Genomic DNA, 22,202 nt, shown 5'->3' with positions numbered 1-22,202 from the left:
CTTCACAGGCACTAATTAATTTATTTCACAGTACCCCTGTGAAGTGAGGGGATGGTATTATCCCCATTTTATAGTTGGGGAACTGAGGCATAGAGACTAAGGCTATGTCTACACTACAGACGCTGCAGCTGCACCGCTATAAGGTCTCCTGTGTAGACACTCTATGCCAGCGGGAGAAAGCTCTCCCGCTGGCATAATTAAACCACCCCTAATGAGCGGAGGGAGATCATCTCTCACCGACATAGCACTGTCCACACTGGCACTTTTGTTGGTGAAACTTTTCTCAGTCAGGGGTGTGTTTTTGTCATGTAATTTGACTAATAATGTTGTGACCCATAACCACGTGTAAAAAGAAAAGGAGCACTTGTGGCACCTTAGAGACTAACAAATTTATTTGAGCATAAGCTACAGCTACAGCTCACTTCATTGGATGCATTCTGTGTGGCAAGAACACAAAAAGCTGGACCCAACCGAGTGAAAGAGAGTTGTGCTGATGGGCAGAGGAAAGCATTTGCAGCCACAGGGCAGTCTCCTTTGGTTGAAGATACACACCCACAGTTGGTCAATTCAGTCTATAGCGTAGGAGTGCTCCTGGATTCCTCACTGATGCTAAGCTCTCACATAATAGCATCTATCTTTAGTTACCTCAAAACTCCATCTCATCCTGGCAAACCATGACCTGGCTTCAGTCATTCACACCTTCCTCATTTTTCGGCTGCACTTAGGAAACTCCATCTAGTACAGAACACTGCAGTGCATCTTCTCAGAAAAACAGGCTACCACAAGTACATCACTGTTGTCCTCCACTCTCTACACTGGCTTCCCATAGAACATCACATCAAGTTTAAACTCTTGGTTCATAGCCTGGGTCCAAGAGATCTAAAAGACTGACGTAAGGTCTGGGATGAAGACCCTGGGTGCAACTTTTCTCCTTTGGCCCACTCTCTGCAGCAAAGATAAAGCTGGTCTGGTGCAGGAGACAGACCTTTCTTGGGGGCCAGTTCAAAACTGTGCAATGAATTCACATGGGAAGAAAGGACCACCACAAACCTCATAAGTGCAAGGTACATTTCTTTGACCTTACCTACTTTGCATCCTCTTCTTCCAGCTCCCAGTACCAGTATCCTTGCCCAGCCAGTCACAATTTCACTTGCCCACCCATTATGGCTTTTGTTGTGACTTGGTCCATCTCTTGTCCCGTCTGCATTCTGATCAGGCGGCTTCCTCCTCTGTCATGCCTGGGTGCCAGCAGGGAGGTCACTGAGAGCACAAGAGAGAAAGTCTCCCTATTCTCAGTTCCGGTGCCTGTCCACACCTTAGCCTGGGGCAGCTGGGAACCGCCGTTAGAGGGACAGTCTGGCTTTTCCCCTGTAGTCCTGGGCTAGAGGGAGAATGCGCAGTCTGGTCAGCATTAGGAGCTGTGAAAGGCTTGAGCATGCTCAGTGAGGACAAAATCTTTAGAGATTTTAGCTGCTAAAATCTGTCTCTTACTGAGCATATGCAAACTCAGACTTTTCATAGGCTTATAACTTGGACAAATTTGAAGGGATTTTTACAGGGATGGCAAAAGAGACTTCCCTGACTTAAAGGCCACTCTCCCCCTGGCTAAATTTCATACCCCTGCTCAAAAGTATGGGGTGCTAGAGTTTTTGAAAGAAAAAGTTACCAGAATTTTTTAATGTTGGCAAAACAATGTATTTCCCCCTAGCCTCATTATCAAAAATAGCCGAACTGTGTTGTCTGCAGGAGAGGGGAAGTGGTAGAAAGAATTGCAGTCTTGATGATTAAAGTTTGTCAAAGGTATAAGCAACTGAAAAGAGGGTATTGTAATAATGGGACAAATCAGACTACCTCAATAATAGGTGATTCTGCCAGCACCAATGCTAATGGTATTGTACTACATTGCACTGAAGGCTGAATGTCACTACTGTCCTAGAAACTATGCATAAAATAATCTAGAAAGACGTATAACAGATGAAAGGTGGGGAAACAGGATCCAACATACAAACAGAGTGATCAGAGCGAAGAAGTCACCTGTCTTTAAAAGAAAAGAAAAGAAAATGTATTACTCAGGGCAAATTCCCCTTTTAGTTATGGAACTCCATACCTAGCCATTGCTTTACATAACAGTGTTATATAAAGTGTTTATTGCTTTGTCAGGCAGGAAGCCAAAATTAAATATAAAAACAAAAGCTGTGTTCCTCTGAACAAAATCCAATACCAAAAGGCCCAGATTTTTGTCTATAGATGGGGAACATAGTGCGGTTGAGGAGAGAAGTATGTACAAAGGCAGCCCTTGCACTGCCCTGATCCTGGGCTGGTCTCCCGGCATGATTTGGAGGAGCCTGTAAGTAGCTGCCTATCGCCTTGAGGGCCACACAGCAGCCAGCAGGATACAATGAGGTGTGGGTATAGCACAGGAGGATCCTCTATATTGGGGTTATCCTACCATGGCAAGGTACAACAGCTTTGGGGCTGGAACCCACTAACAATGCAATGCAAAGCAGCCAGCCACATCACACCTTAGGATCGGATCAAAAGCTGTCAAATCCCCTAGTTACCTTATAAGAGAGCAAACAGAGTCACAACATTCATTTGTATTAGCTACAGTAAGAGAAGTGCCCCAAACAATTTTGGTCTGAATTGATGAACAATTCTTGGCATCTGCCCATCCACTTGACAGACAGTCAAAACTCCAGTTGACTTCACTGGGGCCTTTTCACCCTTACTCTGCCTGCTTTAACTGGAGGTTTTGCAGTGGCATGTTAGTTGCTGCACTAGAAAGAATGCTCACCAGGGTTCATTCACTTGGGAGTTCAATGTTGTGTGGTTATTTTAGAGACAAGATAGGTGAGGTGAAACCTTTTATTGGACCAACTTCTGTTGGTGAGGGAGACAAGCCTTCAAGCTACCCAGAGCTGTTCTTCAGATTATTCTAATTGAATATGCCTAAGTGGTTCCACTGTTGTTCAGGAGTCTTTTTATTTGAATGGTAGTTTCAGTACCTTTAATACTAACATTGTTTCATGTTGCGATATATTCCAGATCTTAAGAATGCTTTTCAGAAAGCAAACTCCTTGGTTTTGTTTCAAAGATTGTCTGTGCATAAAGCAAAGGAGTACTCGTGGCACCTTAGAGACTAACCAATTTATTTGAGCATGAGCTTTCGTGAGCTACAGCTCACTTCATCGGTTGCATCCTGTAGCTCACGAAAGCTTATGCTCAAATAAATTGGTTAGCCTCTAAGGTGCCACAAGTACTCCTTTTCTTTTTGCAAATACAGACTAACACGGCTGCTACTCTGAAACCTTTCTGTGCACACTTCTCCAATTCTTTTTTTCCCCCTAATAATGATCCACTGCATTTAAAAATATCAGCTAAATAATTTAAATGAAAAACAAAAAAGGAAGGAGTTTCCTGAAAACGGCAAGTGGTTGGATATACACCAAATGACGTGTGTCACAAAGACAACAAAACTAACTGCACTGTCCTGCACAAACAGCGAGCCTCTGGGAAAGGGAACAGAAACTTAGTTGCTGCAGCCCCCTGGTGGCCAGAATTGTGGTCTCAAAAGTATTACAGTTTGTATGGTATTTTCATTGTCTGCAGAGATCAATGGGAGTTTTTCCATTGACTTCACCGGGCACTGAATTAGGCCCCAGTCACTGCCTTTGATTGTAACTTATATTACAGTAGTGCTCAGAGGTGCCAGTTAGGATCAGAGCCCTGCCAAGCTAGGCATTGTCCAAACACAATTAGCCATTCCCTGCCCTGTTTACAGTACTTTCCACAGCAAAAATGAGCAGATTCTAAAACAGGATCTGAACAGTAATTTGTTTCATTTGATTTCATGCATAGCAGTCAATTTACATTTGCATTATTTCACTTACACTTCACTTGTGAAAAGAGCGTTTCAAATACATCAGTACAAGCGACGTAGAGTTTATATTGTGAGGGGATTAGTGCACTAGTCAAATCCAATTGGGAGAGTCCCCACATCCTTCAGTAAAACACAAGTGATTGATGTAGGAGATCATGGAGAGCTCAAGGAAACTGCCACAAGTACTCCTGTTCTTTGTACTGCAGAAGGAAGTTCAGCAGGACTAAAGCGGGGTGGGGTGGGGTGGTGGTCTTGTACTGCAGTATTATGTAACACTGCCTTCTGAAACCAATTTCTTTGTCCTCAGTTGCCTTCTTCCGGAGGGAGGCTGCTACCAGCAGCATAACAAGCTACATACTTCCCATGTCTGAGAGATGCAAGCGGTTGCTAGGTGGCAATGTACGTTTTTAAATAGTGGGATAACAATCACGCGGGAGTGCAAATAGTCTGCTGAGCACTGAGAATCACCTAGCAACAGCATAGGGCAGTTGTAAATGTGTGTGTGTGTGTGTGGAGGGGAGAGGGGAACACATAAAAGAGACCCTCCTTTCCTACACTGCCGGCAACTTAAGGCTTTGTTCTCAAACCATTTAGAAGTCTGCCTGGGGCGCTGGTGGCCCATGCACCGAACTGGATAGAACCACTGGCCATAGTAAGTCAAGTCCTACTTCATATGTAGGAGTGGACGTGGAATTAGGAGATGGAAGGTGTATTGGCAGGCAGAGCATATTCAGGAAGGTTTCCAGACATGTCACTAACTCCCCCGTAGCTACAGATAAAGCATCCCCCCACCAGCTCCCCACTGGACCTTCCCCTAAAAACAAGTCCAAAGTTACCATCTTCATTCTTAAAAAGAACAGGAGTACTTGTGGCACCTTAGCGACTAACGAATTTATTAGAGCATAAGCTTTCGTGGGCTACAGCCCACTTCGTCGGATGCATAGAATGGAACATATAGTAAGAAGCTATATATATCCATACAGATAAGTTGGGAGTTGCCATACAAACTGTGAGAGGCTAATTCCTTAAGATGAGTTATTATCAGCAGGAGAAAAAAACTTTTGTCGTGATAATCAAGATGGCCCATTTAGACAGTTGACAAGAAGGTGTGAGGATACTTAACTTTAGGGAAATAGATTCAATATGTGTAATGACCCAGCCACTCCCAGTCTCTATTCAAACCCAAGTTAATGGTATCTAGTTTGCATATTAATTCAAGCTCAGCAGTTTCTCATTGGAGTCTGTTTCTGAAGCTTTTCTGTTGCAAAATTGCCACCCTTAAATCTTTTACTGAGTGGCCACAGTTGAAGTGTTCTCCTACCGGTTTTTGAATGTTATGATGCTTGATGTCAGATTTGTGTCCATTTATTCTTTTGCGTAGAGACTGTCCAGTTTGGCCAATGTACATGGCAGAGGGGCGTTGGTGGCACATGGCATATATCATATTGGTAGATGTGCAAGTGAATGAGCCCCTGATGGCATGGCTAATGTGATTAGGTCCTATGATGGTGTCCCCTGAATAGATATGTGGACACAGTTAGCAACGGGCTTTGTTGCAAGGTTAGGGTCCTGGGTTAGTGTTTTTGTATTGTGGTGTGTGGTTGCTGGAGAGTATTTGCTTCAGGTTGGAGGGCTGCCTGTAAGTGAGGACTGGTCTGTCTCCCAAGATCTGTGAGAGTGAGGGATCATTTTTCAGGATAGGTTATAAATCTTTGATGATGCGCTGGAGAGGTTTTAGTTGGGGGCAATTTTGCAACAGAAAAGCTTCAGAAACAGACTCCAAAGAAACTGCTGAGCTTGAATTAATATGCAAACTAGATACCATTAACTTGGGTTTGAATAGAGACTGGGAGTGGCTGGGTCATTGCACATACTGAATCTATTTCCCTAAGTAAAGTATCCTCACACCTTCTTGTCAACTGTCTAAATGGACCATCTTGATGATCATTACAAAAGTTTTTTTCTCCGGCTGATAATAGCTCATCTTAAGGAATTAGCCTCTCACAATTTGTATGGCAACTTCCAACTTATCTGTATGTGTATATATATATATCTTCTTACTATTAGTTCCATTCTGTGCATCCAGTGAAGTGGGCTGTAGCCCACAAAAGCTTATGCTCTAATAAATTTGTTAGTCTCTAAGGTGCCACAAGTACTCCGATTCTTTTTGCAGATACAGACTAACATGGCTGCTACTCTGAAACCATCTTCATTCTTGTCCTCTCTAAACCTATAGCATATCTAGGTTCTAGACTTTGCTGCTCAGTGTTCAAATGGTTAGCATGGAAACGTCATTTTTAATAGCCTGCTTTCTGGGCTGACCATGTGCATGTGCCAAGTATGAGCCCTAAGGGAGTATTTTAGTCCAAGTTATAATAAAGAAATAATTTCTGATATAAGATCTGACACAACCTTAGCTGGAGCAGGTGGAAAAGGCACTTGATATTTGAATTTTGCAAACGGTAAGACAGCAGGAAGCTCAAACGAGCAGCTCATAAGCTTTTTTATTCTAAGCAATTGCTTTTTAGGGCAGTGGATAGTGAACATTAATGGAAGAACTGGTATTGTAAAATGGTCAGTACGCATTTAGGTTGTTAGACTTAGGTCCCAACTCCACTTCTAGAACGCTGCTATACTTCTATACTTACGAGGTGTTGATGTCATAACAGGTTTACTAATTGTCAGTGTGGACAGGAAGCCAGTGGTTCTTTAATCAGGTTAGGGAATGGTTTTAAACTGAGAATGCCTATGAAATAACCAGGTGGCAAAAACTACACTCAGTCATGTTGTGTAGCTGATGTGCAGTGCTGGACATTGGACTGGAAGAGGTTAGAATCTATGGGCTTATTTCATTCCAAAATAAACAAAGCCACCGTTTCTTATTAAAATGGGATACATCTATAATATCGGGTTTCACACAATTTCTTGACAGCAAAAATATTTTACCCAGACATCTTTCATCAACAATACAGCTGGTTTGTGTGTGTGGTGGGGGGAGGAGAGGGGTCAAGGAGTAGGAAAACGAGACCACTATTATTAAAAAAACAGTTTATTTTTCACAATATATGTTGAGTACATGCAGATCATATTTACATTTCTCCTTAAGGCAAACAGAAATTGGGTTCTTATTGTCCTGAGTTGCCTAGCACCAGTAGAAATAGCAAATAAAAACCTACGAAACTTTGCCTCCCCCTGAATCAGCAGTTGTATCACACAAAGTATACTTTCCTCTACATTCACATTTCTTTTAATAAGCTATTCATACTAATTATCCCTATTGCTCTCCCCAGCAATTTTTTTTATCTTAAGCTCTTTGAGGATATATGATGCAGAGATATTACTTCCTGCTTCTGTTAACTCTATGATCCCTGGTCATTTGACACAAGCTCACATAATATTGCATCATCTACTGCATGTTCTCTGGTTTCAGAGTAGCAGCCATGTTAGTCTGTATCCCCTCCCAAAAATAAACAATAATAATAATTTGTTAGTCTCTAAGGTGCCACAAGTACTCCTTTTCTTTTTGTATCTTCTCTGGTACATTCAGAATTCTGTATATTTCATTAAGGTCTTCTCTTCCCAACATCTTTTTTTTTTTCTTCTTCTTCCAAGAAAGGGTTAAAAAAATAAGACAGTCCTATATTCACTGATGTTTTAGAAAAATTAAAATTATTTTGCTTATGCCTCATTGTGCCTGTCCAGCTCTACATTTAGAAATCATAGTAAGTTGAGAGGCAAAAATCCATCTTCAAGCCAATGCAGGAGATATTGCATGATCCTAAGTGCTGAGCACTAGAACTGGTCAACATTTTCCAAAACTCAATTAAATTAAAAAAACAAAACAAAACAAAAAGACAGGAAAAATAGAATTGAAATTTTTTACAAAACATTCATCCTGAGATTTGACCAACTGGAGTGCAGGAAGGAATTTTTAAAATTTCCAAAAGTCTGGTGAAATTTAGAATTTTGAAATGTATTTAAAAAATATGAAGCAACACAAACTATGAAAAAAATGAATTGAAGTATTTGTCCCTTTTTCCTGATTAGCTCTGTCGAACTCCCTTAACTGCCATTACCTTCCATGAGAGTTGAAGGTATTTTGCTCTCAGCACCTTGCTGGATCAGGCCCAGAGTTTCCATATACAGAAGGTCTCAGATATTAGAGTACCTGATCCTGTGCCCATTGAAGTAAATGGCAAAGCACTTATTTACTTTAACCACAGGACCAAACTCAAGGTGAGAGCAAATGGTAGTGGCAAAATGAAACATAACTCCCAACATGTGCATTCCTTCGTGTCTTATGTGCTAAGAGGTTTCCCTTTGGGTTGCATTTATTGCCTCTTTTTATGCATGGTTTTTTTTTAAAGGCTTATTTATGGATGCATAAAATTGCAGGGTTTTAGCTACCATTTCCTTTCTCCATGTACCTCTTCCGGCTGCTCAGTGTTCGTCACAAATAGCTTCCTGCTAGATACTGGTATTTATAGAGCTTTATATTAAACAATCATTAAAAACTGAGTTGATGAAGCCTTCCAGTTTAAAATGTTTACTGAGTAAAAAAATAAGTCAACTGAGCCATCACTGGGTTCCTTTCCAGTTATTAGGTGCTAAGATCAAATGTCTCTTTCCACAGATGTTCCACTTGGCACCGATGCAAAGCAGCACATTGTAGTGGGAGTAACCCTAATGCAAGTATTCAGTTTTTAAAGAGATGAACTTTAACCATAAAAACATGTACAAAGGTTTGTCACTTTCCATTTCCTGCTCCTGTGAGATTACTATGAACTAAGCAGCTAGGAAAGTGCAAGAGATGAACACAGCTGAAGAACCCATCGTAGCTTCTAACCAATATCCCAGAGTAACTCATCAGGTAGATGTCTCTTGTGGATATTGTACCTTCTGTCAAGGGATTGTTTTTCACAAGTGAATGAGATAAGGAGATTTAAAAATAATTAGTTCTGTACACCTAACACTGCCTATGCAGAATACGAACAAAATATCTAGCTGAGGGTCAGAAGAAGAATAAAAGTATTATCATCCCCATCCCTATTGTCATGAAGTGACACTTTGCATGTAGCTATATTTCTAACTCACATCGGCACACTGATCCCCCCTCCTCCTCCGATTACTATGTACATTTTCAATCACTACATCAAAACCATGAAGGAATTACAGAGCTTATAGAATGTTATAAATCCTCACAGTTTTTCCCCTGGAAATCAGGAACCTCTACTCCACTATATAAAGTGAGAGCAAGTTATTCAGAAGAGGAAGAAAATACAATGTCATTTAAAATCAGGACCACTTGCGGCTCCTCTCAGGCCCCTGCTAAACCTCTTGTGGCCAGGGGGGGTCCCTGACCGCCACTGCTGCCGCTTGTGCACACCCTTCACAGTAGGCTTGTTGAGCCTATCCAGCAACATTTTCATTCCCTCACAATCTACAGATCATCTACAAATTGGCTTCTGCAGGAAGGAAAGAACCAAGAGGGAAGCTAGCACACTCCCTTTGATGCTTCTGGGCTCATACTCCCTCCATTCATGTACGAAGATGGAAACACTTGTCCGTTTAGCCTCAGATTGCTTAAGGTGTTCACTATTTACTCTATTACCCTGTGACTCGAACTAGCAATACCTGGTCTAAAAGCACATTCATGAAAACCCTGGTATGTTGAGGAGTACTTTGATTAAATGAAACCACAAATTTGCACAAAAAGATGAGAAAATTTGGGTAGAGGTAAGTTTCCAGACAGTCTTGAAATGCTACTTCCAAAGGTGCTAGCGTCCTGGTCAGAGTAAAAACGCCATTACAGTATTCCTTACCATACAGATATAACAGATTACATCCAGTTTATTTATAAAAAGGTTTGTACAACTGAGTTATCACAAGCATTTACACCCTTCCTGCTTCTTTTGATTTTTGAAGAGACGGTTCATACGGTTACACTGCCGTTTCCTTTGACTCAGGCAGGGGAGATGGCTTGAAGTTTATTACCTCTTTATAGGTAATGCCTGAAAAACAACAGTAAGAGAGAGTATTGCTAATATGTTCATAAAAGGAGCCTCAGACAGTAGTGAGGAGCCAATCCCAAAATGGCTGGAACGTTGTCTATTTGGGGATGAGACATGGGTGAGGGAAAGAAAACATACAAAGAGCTAGGGTTCAAGTTTTCAAAAGTGGATGCCTAAAATTAGGCACCTAAATAAGCAACCTGAGTGTCAGTGTTGCATCTACAGCTGGCATTATCTTCAGCAGCTGCTGCCATGCAGAGCAATCTGAAAATCAGGCCCTCTCGCTTAGGGGCCTAAATATGGGCACCGAAAGTTAAGTGCCAAAGTTTGTCAATCAGGACCAAAACTGAGGCCCCAAATCTCATCAGAAAGAGATGGTCTCTCAGACTCTCGTAGCAATAGGTAGAGACCTTAGGACTACAGCTGGTTGTCAGTCTCACACTCAAAGCACCAGCTACCAGGAGAACATGCTGTGAAAGGCTCCTAATAAAAGGGTAAACCAAAAAAGAGTTCAGTCAGGAACAGGCAGGCAGGAAGCTGTTAGGGAAAAAGGAACTGAATCCCCACTTTTCTGACTGCCAGACATCTGGGTGAAGGCAGCCTTAGATTTCCAGAACCGGAGCCAGGTATGTATGGGAGCGACTGATGTCTGTGTCTTGTTTCGTTATGAGACATTTGCATACTAAGTATCCAATCCCCCTGTGGAGGAACATCAGTTGCTTCCTTTGCTTGAAGTTTATTTTTAATTCATCATAGTCTGTAAATCTAGTTACCACAACTTCCTAGTTCTGGTGAGCACAGAAATACTGCTAGAACATCATTTCTGATGGCATTTTAGTATTTCTCATCCTGGCCAACACTAGCAAGTAAGGATGTGAGGAAATGAAAGAAAAGCATGAATCTCAGAAACAGCCTGGTTTGCACGATGGGGTGAGGACTAGAAATTTCCTTTTTAGTTTGTTTTTTAATGGAAAGTTAAATTAACTCAACATTTATATTTATTTAAAAGTCAGCAGACTCAAGTTTTGTAGATTCTAGAGGGTAGCCTTGGTCATTTTAGGAAATTTAAGGGAATTTGGTTTTAATTTGAGTGACACCAAACAAAGCAGTTAGAAATGGGGGATTAGAAAGAGGACAGCCAGCAGACCCAGCAGCAGAGGGGAAAGAGTAGGTGGAAAAATCAGCAACATTAAAAACAATTATTCATGTTAAAAATATTTAAAAAGTATATAAGTAACCAATAATCAGCACAATCTCTTCTGTGTATAGAGGCATATCACTGAAATGCATTAATTATGCAACTGCATAACTTGCTTTATATGAAGGTGTAGCCACTCACGGGACACCCAAGCATAATCAGTAGCTCACTAGGTTTAGGAGAAGTATTCTCCAGCTCCATTGGCAGTAAGCAATAATACACAGCATAAGAATTCAGAAATGCCTCCTTTCTGTACATTTCAAGGTATCTTTCAGCAGAAAACCAGGAGATCAAAGTACAACTTATTACTTCCTCTTCCCCTCCATTTTCAACATTTGTTATGCTAAGGTAACAACTGTGACCTGCACTCAGTCATTGGAGCCAACAGCACACTGAATACTATTCTTATGTTCCCTTGCACAGGCTAATACCTGTCATTTGTTGCCAACCTTTGGAAGGCACGTGCAGATGGGAGGGTGTTGATAGCTTTGCAGAGGTTTGTTTTAGTTAAGGCAGATTTGTAACAATCCATCATCACTACTCCTATCCCTGTGATGTATGAATTAGGGAAATGAAAAAAAGAAAACCCAGAACAAAAAGTGAACCCAAATCCTCAATAACTGATTCCAACTCCTCTTTCCCTCAGAGAAGAGGAAATTATCATTTAAGTTTATTCTATATATAACTCCTTTGCGGTTTAAAGAGCATGGCCCCTTTAAATCTTTTACCTAAGGGGAGAGGGGGCGCAGTGGGAATAAGGAGGGAAACTCCAGGGTGTGTGGCTCTGGAGCTCCAGAGAAAAGAAGGGCTGCAGCAAGCAGGCCCTCGCAAAGTGAAGCAGCAGAGAACCTGCCTTTGAAGCCTGGGAAGGACAGGGTGGCCGATCGGAGACACCCCAGGATAGGAGCCAGGAGGAGCACTGTGCCAGGGAGGAATTGCCCAAGAAGGACAGGCCGGCGCTGGACCCAGTATCACTGCTTCCCAGAGCTGCATGGAGCTGTGAGTACTGGGGCTTGTGACGCTGCACTGGGATTAAGGAGGGAGGCTGCTGGCTAGTTAAGTGGGGAGGTGGTCTGTGTAGCTTTGCAGAGAGTGGCAGAACGGGACACCGGAGGGGTTTGTTGGGAAAAGTTCACTGGCGCCGAAGACGACCAAAAGCATTCAAGACTCACCAACGGACTGGAACTTTGCTTATGTCTGTCCTTTCAGACTGTGCTACCACTGGGCCTGTGGGGCCTTGGTTTGGGTGCAACCCTGTTTTACGGCTCCCCCTATATTTCCCCTTGTTGTATTTTTCCTCTCATCCCTCTTCAATAAATATTTCCCTTTCTTATATCCATTGTACTTTTCCTGTGGGAGTGGGTGTTCACTCTGGGGGTTTGGAACAGGTACCCCTGGGGTGAAAGGGATTTTTCCTGCTGCATTCCTGCACGCACCTTCTCTTGGCCAGAGCTGCCTGCAGAGCAGACTCCATCTTGGCCATGAGGGCGCTAAAGTTACATATACATAGCAATAAAACCTTGTAATAGTGTTCTACAAACAGTATACATCTAATTATTTTCCACTTTCAAGACACCACTGGACAGTGAGAATGTTTGATAAAAATCCAGAATGTTCCATAAAGATCAGAAGCCACTTCAGATCTACCAGCTAGCTTTGCTTAACCTCACTGCTAAGTAATTTTTTATTTCCATTCATTGTATAAATAGCTGCACTGTAAAGAAAATCTCTGGTCATCTAAAGGCATTTCCCATATGGGTCAGGGAAGGCTTGTTAGAACCTTAGCTAACCTTGGTGGGACCAAGAAGGGTGAATTGAAAGAGCTCAGGAAGAGAAAATTTGATGGGGAATGGAGAAGGGACGAGAGGGAGAAAAACAGATAAAGCATGGGGGGTTTGGGAGGAGCAGAGGAGGCGGAGCGGAGTGGGCTCCCTGGAGAGATATGGAACTAGCACAGGGGCAACCTTAGGTGGAGGTACAAGGTGAGATGGGGGCACTGACTCATTTTATGTTTCTAGACCCCACTGATGCCTATGTTCTGCCAAGACCAAGGAAAGTCATTTGTAAGGAGATAACAGTGTTTTTACTTCTCAGCTAGCCCTTCTGCTTCGTCCCTTTTAGCCCCACCATAATGGACTTACGCTTCCACTCATCCAGTGGCAAATCCATATTGTCAAATGTGTCATCATATTTCTCTGCCTCCGTTTCCTCTTCAGGATCATGAATTGGTTCAAAATAAGGATGTGCTAAAGCTTCTCCTGCCGTTATTCTCTTCTCCGCATCTAACACCAGCATCTTCTCCAAAAGGTTTACAGCTGTTCAACACAAGCCAAACAGGACATTCAAATATTGCCACTGAATCCAACTTGGATTTTAAAGCTGTTGTGCCTTTGTTGTTTTTTAGAATTACAGATGGTTACAAAGATGAGTTATTTCATTTCATATATATCTGATGTTTTAAGAAGAAAATAAAGATACAAAGTGTTTTGCTGCTGTCAAGTCATATCATTATGATATTCAATACAAAAACCACTTCATTATGAACCAGTCCACATGTTCAGTACACTTTCAATCCACTAGTGCCGTCAGACTGCCACGTGTATACCTATAGCACCGATTTTCTCAGCTATGCAAACACAGTGAAATCCATAGTAATCTTTACGTGTATTTCAGTGGGATTTGGATCAGGCCCTATGTGAGCTTACTGAAAAATTCAAAATGTACTGTGCTTACTCAGTATGTTATCTTCAGAACGACCAAATCAAAACCAATTTTCTCTGGAACCCTGAGATACTTCTCACTGAGGACTATTTTCATGACAAATTTCAGTTTTCAACCCCTATCAGTTATTCAGAATAGGGCTTTAAGAATCATTTTTTTAAAAAAGGAAAATTATATTATCTATATTTGATTTCTTGGTATTCACAAAGACCCTGATCCAGCAAAACATTTAAGCATTGGCTGGATCAGGGCCAACAGCATAAACTACTTTTGCTTAACTTTTTAAGTCCTGCTTATCCAAGGACTAGTCTTGGAAAATTTCAATCCTTAAGATGAAAGTTATGAGCAATGGAAAACAAGGGGTTAGAATCCAACCTTAATTACCATAACGCAACCTTATTTATAGCAGCAGCTGCTGGCCTGCTGTAGCACACCACAAATTGTAGAAACCCAAACATATATTCTTACCTAAAGGATTTGCATACTTCAAAATGGCTGCAAAGTCTTTTTTCTGCACTTTTGGGAGGCTTTTGATATAATTTTTTGCCTTAAAATAAACATGAACATTGGTTAGAACAGTTCTTCCTTTTTATCTGATAAGATTTAGCAATATGCTTGCTAGGTAAATATTCATGAGTTTTGTGAGAGCATGCTATGCATATGGACATCATTAATGGGGTTCTATTTTAAGATCATTCTGGGGCCTTGTTGTCTTTATATACTGATTGAATGACACATTGTTTGCAAGTGTTAAGAAAAAGGAGAGAAACAATACCTAAGATTGAGCTTTCGTACTGTTTATTATAGCCTGTATATTATTTAGTTTGGGAAATATATGCATCATTCAACAGAGTTATAATTATTTTTTCCCCACTGTGGGTTGATACAAGTTTCTAGAAAAGTAGATCTTTCTTTTTAAGATATATTCAATGCATATTTAAAATTTACAGGTATTTTAAGGAATGTTAAGGTGCATTTAACAGGGTTAAACTCTCTAGAGAAGTGTGCACCTGGGACCAGGGAAGGCAAAGTTAAAAACAGAAGAACAAATGTCAGTCTTCTAAATACATTATATGTATCGTCAGTGTGCTCTCAATAAAGGTAGCAGCCAATCATCTAGAGCTGTTGATGTGCCACATATGTAAGAAACTTTAAGTACGTAGGTATACGTATTTCCAAGTGACCATTAATTTTTAAACACTTTAGTTTTGGATGACCACCTTCAGAGAGAACTCAATTTTCATACATGCTGAGCACCTGCAGCTCTCAGTGACCTCAGCTGAAACTGTAGATGCTCAAGTCTTCTAAAAAAAAAAAAACCAGGCTCCGGGATCTCAGGTTGGGTAGCTGTAATTAATAAACACTTCTGAAAATGTCAGCCATTACCTTATTGCAACGTACTTGATTCAAACCTATTTGATGATTGTGTTTGACTAAATGAACTAAACCAATAAGGTTTCAAAAAAATTCTTGAATATTTTTATGATGAGATTCAGAGAACAGCTTTCCATTAAGTTTTCTTGCATGTGAAACGAGAACAAGCAGAATATTAGCAGAATACCAAGCAATATACTCACATCTTGACTCTGTAGTTTCTGAACAAAATCTTGAGTTGGGGTGCCTGTTATCTTCATTATTTCTGTGAGCTGGTCCAGATCTGAATACCAGACGTCAGGAATCAAATTTTTGTACAGTGACAAAATTAAAAGCCCTACAAAAATTATGCAATTTCCTTGCCAATTGAGATCATAGCGGAACACACAACATAAAGGTGAAATGAGAAACTTTACATTTGTGCAGCTCAAGGTTTTGTTTTTCTTTTGCTAAAGTTGAAGACACTGAAACACCTAAAGTCAAGTATATTCCAACTTTATGGACCAGATAACGTCCTCCCCCTTCGGTAGTTTATACTTGTGAAATTTGCAATGGATCATGTGATTGGAGCTGTGGTTTAGCCACCTATGGGGTATAAGTAGTTTCCTTCTCCAACAGCAGTTGCCCAATTACTCAGGCTAACAAGCCTAGTCCTCCCAGCCAGAGCCCCATTAGCCCAGGTGTTTTGGAGTAAAACCCTGTAGGCCTTCATGGCCACCATAGCAGCCTGGAAAGCAAAGCTCGCCACCATACTTCGCCCTACAGGGCAATCCCCTACTTGCCCTGTTTCCACCATCCCACCATGCCATGGGGAGGAGAGGTTGGACTTCCGGGAGGTGTATACTCCAGAAATAAACCTGCAGCTAGCAAGTCCCTCAGTTGTCTCAGTTTACCTTGCTACTGGAAATGGTCTTGTTGGCTAAAAGTGTGTGCAAGTTAATGTGCAACTACTCGTTCACTTTAAACAAATTCTCATGCAGCCTTCAACAGTCTAACAAGTCCGGCGGTTATGGGAGAATGGGGAAAGTGACAGGTGATGGACATTGCTGGGACTCATAGTTGTGAACCTGCATGCAGGCAGGTCAAGACTTTGGTCACTCTGTGTTGACCTGAGGTGATGCTGTAGTCCAGCAGCATTTTGATCGACTTGTCTGCTCTATTCAGGGACAGCACAGGGGACCTCAATACAAGAAGGGGGGCTCAAAAAGGTACTCTAATAATTGCTTATCTTGAACAGCCCTGACCAGCTTATCACAGCTGGAGGGTGGCCCATCATGTGTCGAAATTCAAATAAGCCTTGAAAAGTTCATTTTCGTCTCAGTGTTGTGACATGGAATGTCCGTACATTCCTTCACTGTCCAAACCAAACTGATCATCCTGTCAGGCAGACTGCTCTGGTTGCTCTACAGCCTGGAAGATACGTATTGACATTGCAGCACTGAGCAAGATGCAACTTGCTGATGAGGGTCGGTTGATTGAGGAGAATGCTGGGTATACTTTCTCCTGGAAGGGATGCCCACAAAATAAGCCATACAATGCAGGAATAAGCTTTGCAATCAAAAAGAATCTTGTCTCTCATTTGGAGAGCATACCCATAGATAAAAGATTGCCCAAAGAAGCAGATGTAATGCTTCACTGATTAGTGCTTATGCACCAACAAAGACGAACTCTGATGAGGGTAAGGAGGAATTTTATTTCAAACTAAATTACCTGATCCGATTGGCTCCCTCTGAAGAAAAGTTGATTGTTTTAGGAAACTTTAATGCTTGTGTTGGCCTTGATGACTCTATGTGGCATGGTGTACTTGGCAAACATGGCATCAACAAGATGAACAGCAATGGCCTACTTCTGCTAAGGACAGATGCTGAGCACCATCGAAATATTAAAAACAGTATCTTCTGACTCCCCAACAAATATAAAACAACCTGGATGCACCTTTGCTCAAGTCATTGGCATTTGATTGACTAGGTGTTGGTCTGACAATGGGACCTACAAGATGTGCGCATAACTTGGGTATTACACAGAGCTAATTGTTGTACTGACCACTATCTTGTTCCATCAAAGCTTTCCCTCACTATTTGGCCAAAAATGTGTAAAAAACCATCAGTCAAGCTTGTAAATATTGCTTGGCTGAATGATCTGTCAATTGGCAAACAATTTTCAACACAGCTAACTACTCTTTTAGAAACTCTTCCAATGATCAGTGATGACGTAACTGCCGAATGGGTATCCTTGCATGACACAATTGATAACACTGTCGTGAATTGTGTTGGGCATACGAAATGCCATCATGCAGACTGGTTTGATGAAAATGATCATAAAATATTGAATCTCCTTGATGTTAGGTGACAAGTCCATGCTGTGCTCTTAGCTGAAATAGACCAGATATAGGGCAGCCTGCAGTACACTCCAATCCAAATTCTGCCAAATGCAAAATATGTGGTTTGACCATAAAGCAGAGGAATCACACACCCTTACTAATAAACATGACTCCAAAGGTTTCTATGAGGCAGTCAAAGCTGTGTATGGCTAACCAATCTGTCTTGACACCACTACCAAGTGCTGATGGTGAATCTCTCATCACAGATCGAACTGCCATCCACTAATGGTGGCATGAACATTTCAGTGGACTACTTATTTGTTCATCTACTGTTTCTGATGAGTCACTAAATAATGTCATTCCAGCTTAGGTTTTCAAACACAGAGGAAATCTTCTCATCGGCAAGCTCTTTGAATTTTTCTTACATGTCTGGCTTCAAGAAATTATACCACAACAACTGGAAGATGCCAACATTGTCACTATTTATAAGTTTAAAGGCTCAAACAGTGACTGTGATAACTACTGAGGTATCTCTTTGCTCTCTGTGGCCAGCAAGATTCTTGCACGGACCCTCTTGAACCACTCCTGACCCAAATCATCGACAACATGCTAGCTGAATCACAATGCAGCTTTCATGCTCAGTGGAGCACTGCTGACATGATCTTCATCATGAGACTACTACAGGAAAAATGTCACAATCAGCACCAAACTTTATACATCTTACTGCTTTGCTGCAACAGCTTGTAACTTTGGCCTCACCATCAGCTGAACGAAAATCGAGATTATATACTTGCCAGCTCCTCAACAACTTTACCAAGACCCATCAATAAGGTTGTAAAGTTTTATGCTGCAAACTGTCAAACAGTTTACATATCTTGGCAGCATATTGAACAACGGAGCTATAGTCAATCATGAAGTGGATGTGCGAATTAAGAAAGCCAGCACTACATATGATCGCCTCTATCACCAAATCTGAAAGCAACATGGAATCTGTCTGCAGACAAAAATCAAAGTCTATAATGCTGTTGTCCTCATGACATTGCTCTATGCGTGCAAAACATGGACCCGTTATTGACGACACATTAAAAACCTTGCCAATTGCCATTTGCATCACCTATGATGATTGCTGCACATGAAATGGCAGGACTGGGTTTCCAACATGGAAGTCCTGGTGCAAGCTGGTTCAGTTGGCATCAAGGCTCATGTGATCCACACCCAATTGAGATGGCCATTTGAATTACATGGCCAGCCTGAGACCCATCTATCAAAACAAATCTTTTTGTTTTTTTTCTTTTTTCAGATAATTCTGAATTATGTTTTGGCAATTGTAAGCATTGAGGGCAGATGAAACTCTTCAAAGACACTGAAAAAAAACTGTGCAAAATGAACATTTCTTACTCGTCTTTTGAGCAACTGGCGATTGAGCATATTGTCTGGTGCCACATCGTAACGGTGGGTGGCCACGACTTTGAGAAGAATCATGGGAGCAGCTGGAAACACAGTGCCAGGCATAGAAACAATGTGCAGCTCAATCAACACAATTAAGCAAATGGTTCTGTGGCCAGCGTGGTAAATGTTGTTCTTCCTGAATTGGTCTATAGAGTCACACAAAGACCCATTAGTACAAACTATGATTGTTGACATCATCCTCGAAACTGAGGTAACCAGCTAATTATCATCATAGGTAGCTTCCTGACTACAGCTGGTTGAAATTTTTTGAAAATTTGAAATTCTGACAAATATTCCATGAAATGTTTTTGTAGCATTTTTAAAGTCTTTTCCCCCCTTGCTCCATTCCAAACCCTGAGATTTCCTGAGACAACCTGGGTGGGATAAGGTGAGTAGTCCCTGATCTTATGTCTCCTAAGGAAGTATAGCTTAGTCAGTACCGGCATTATCTTTTCCAGGGATTCCAGCAGATTTCCAGGGGCTGATGCCATAGAAAGCAGCTCTTGTCAGGCGTTGCACCTCTTTGCCTATTGTTATTGCAGAGCTCCAAATACATGAAGATCACACATTCAAATGCCTGTAGAGTCAGAGGGAGATGATGGATGAAGCTAAAAAGCTTTTACAAATGATGTTAAAAAAATTATTTGGTATCAAATTTGCAACAGAATTTATTTATGGAACTAAAACAAAAGAACTAAAAATTATATTTCTTGCTTTGCTGAAAAGGACTGGAACAAGATTGTGTTCTCCTTGCAACAGCTAACATAGGTTCACAGATTTTAAGGTCAGAGGGGACCATTATGATTAACTAGTCTGACTTCCTGCATAACATCGACTGTAGAACTTCACCCAATACATTCTGCAATATTCATCTCCTAAGATTATTAAAATACTGGTTTTCCCACTCCTGAATTTCTGGTGCAGCTTGAAATTGTGACTCACTTGTTTCCTTGTGCATGCATAAACATTACATAAGTATCCTCAAGGCCAGCACAGCTTCAGAAATAATACTGGGTTAGTTAACTGCTGCCCTTAGGCCAGCAGGAAAAGATATTTTTGTATTTTGTTGTTAACAAAGGACACATACTTGAATCTAATTAATTTAAAAAATTGTGGTAAAAATAGTTTCAGGTACTGCAGCAGCCCTAGTCCCATTGTCTCATTTTTGTGGTTTTGCAATCCCCATTCTTCTATTTTGAAGTGTTTTTCTCACATAATAAGGGAAGAATAGGACACAAACAAGCAAAACAGAAACATACTAAAGCCCCAAAATCTTATGCTTGACTTTAAGCATGTGTGGTAACTGCTGGCAGAACCAGGGCCTTAATGAATACATATTCAAGGGAAAGAGTGAAACTGGTTATACACAAGCCCCCTCAAATAAACAAAACAAACAGAAAAAATTAGACAATTTCCCCCTCTAATTCCTGGTGAGCGATATTAATTTTCAGAGTTACTTGTAACAATAGTACATCAAAAATGTCTAGACTGAAGTGGGATTTTTAATTTTTTTTAAGTTGATTTAAGTTTTAAGTTCTCAGCAATGAATGATACAACTCTATTTCAAATATGGAGAACCTTCCTTACCAGATCCTAACAATTCTGGATAAAATCTTGAGAAGTGTGTGCACCCAACTCGAGGTACATATCTAAACTGTGCTCTGTATGTACCTGTAAGGTTGAGTGTTCACACAGCACCAGGTTTGTGTGTGCACACTCCTGAACTGGGGTGCCTGCTATTGAAGATTTTGCCTTTTTTGTGCATAGAACCTTCCACCTGAGGATCTGAGAGTGCTTTGTAACATTAATGATTCAATGCTCGTATTTCTCTAGTGAAGTAGCTCAGTAATATTAGTTCTAATTTACAGATGGGTAAACTAAGGCACAAACATCCAGTAATTTGCCCAAGGTTTAAAGGCAGGTGAAAGTTGGTGAGGGAGAGAATTAACTGACCATTGTTTTAAATCTATATCCATTATGAAACCAACTTATTGTGACACACAAATACCGACACACTTTTCATATCTTACTGCCAGGAATTCATCATGAAAGGATACGATCATTTCCTTTGAACAGTGGCCTCCCTGTTATCATTTCTGCCATAATACAGCCCACTGACCAGATGTCAACTGAAATAAAAAAAATCAGTAACATTAAATTGCCGAATTATATTTCTGAATCCCCTCACAAATGTATGGTTAAAATACAGTTTCAGTTTATTATACTTTTTAAAAGAAGCATATTAATATAGTTGATCCTTTATACAGAAAATAAATGTCTACCAAAAGCAAGTTGCAATAAGGTAACTGGTGTTCGTGACCAGGATACAGGGAGAGGGTAGCTTGTCAATATTAAGCTGATGCATATAGGAAGTAATTCTTCCAGTCATTTAGGAAGGGACTACAGCTACCTTCATGCTTCTTTAGTACCCCTTCTTTGCTGAATGGTTTGCCCTTCCAGTTGGAGTTAGGGTACAGTCTGCAACATCCTGCAGGATTACAGCATATAGAAAGAGTAGAGCTCGCTACCATCTACGTCCAAACCTAGATTGACCTTTTTCTCTGTCTACACTGGAGTTTAATTTCTGAAGACTGACAATAACAAAGGATTACCCAAATTTTTTAACTGCAGGGAACTTGCTCTTAATTACTTTACTGTTTTACATTTTCACTAGGGCTGTCAAGCGATTAAAAAAATTAATCACGATTAATCACGCTGATAAACAATAATAGAATACCATTTATTTAAATATTTTTGGATGTTTTCTACATTTTCAAATATATTGATTTCAATTACAACACAGAATACAAAGTGTACAGTGCTCACTTTATATTTATTTTTTATTACAAATATTTGCACTGTGAAAAACAAAAGAAATAGTATTTTTCAATTCACCTAATACAAGTACTGTAGAGCAATCTCTTTATCATGAAAATTGAACTTACAAATGTAGAATTATGTACAAAAAATCCTGCATTCAAAAATAAAACAATGTAAAACTTTAGAGCCTACAAGTCCAATCAGTCCTACTTCTTGTTCAGCCAATCACTCAGACAAACAAGTTTGTTTACCTTTGTAGAAGATAATGCTGCCTGCTTCTTGTTTCCAATGTCACCTGAAAGTGAGAACAGGCATTCACATAATACCGTTGTAGCCGACATCACAAGATATTTACATGCCAGATGCGCTAAAGATTCATATGTCCCTTGATGCTTCAACCACCATTCCAGAGGACATGCATCCATGCTG

The 22,202-nt window shown here is 40.7% G+C and overlaps 1 protein-coding gene across 1 annotated transcript in view; it reads right to left on the bottom strand.

Annotated features, from left to right (window-relative positions):
* Positions 1-9,712: 9,712 nt before the first annotated feature.
* Positions 9,713-22,202, bottom strand: part of MAPK12 (mitogen-activated protein kinase 12) — a 79,405-nt gene continuing 66,915 nt past the window's right edge. Inside the window, exons 8-12 of the mRNA XM_084611402.1 lie at positions 21,011-21,082; positions 15,388-15,467; positions 14,279-14,357; positions 13,231-13,404; positions 9,713-9,891 (exon numbers count right to left, since the gene is read on the bottom strand). Coding sequence (XP_084467528.1) covers positions 9,821-9,891; positions 13,231-13,404; positions 14,279-14,357; positions 15,388-15,467; positions 21,011-21,082 — 476 coding nt within the window. The 3' untranslated portion in view covers positions 9,713-9,820. The remainder of the gene's footprint in view (positions 9,892-13,230; positions 13,405-14,278; positions 14,358-15,387; positions 15,468-21,010; positions 21,083-22,202) is intronic.

This window comes from Lepidochelys olivacea (genome assembly GCF_965140295.1).
Source record: "Lepidochelys olivacea isolate rLepOli2 genome assembly, chromosome: 1".
NCBI lineage: Eukaryota > Metazoa > Chordata > Testudines > Cheloniidae > Lepidochelys > Lepidochelys olivacea.
Note: the sequence above shows the minus strand (reverse complement) of the source record. Positions and strands in the feature narration are given on the sequence as shown.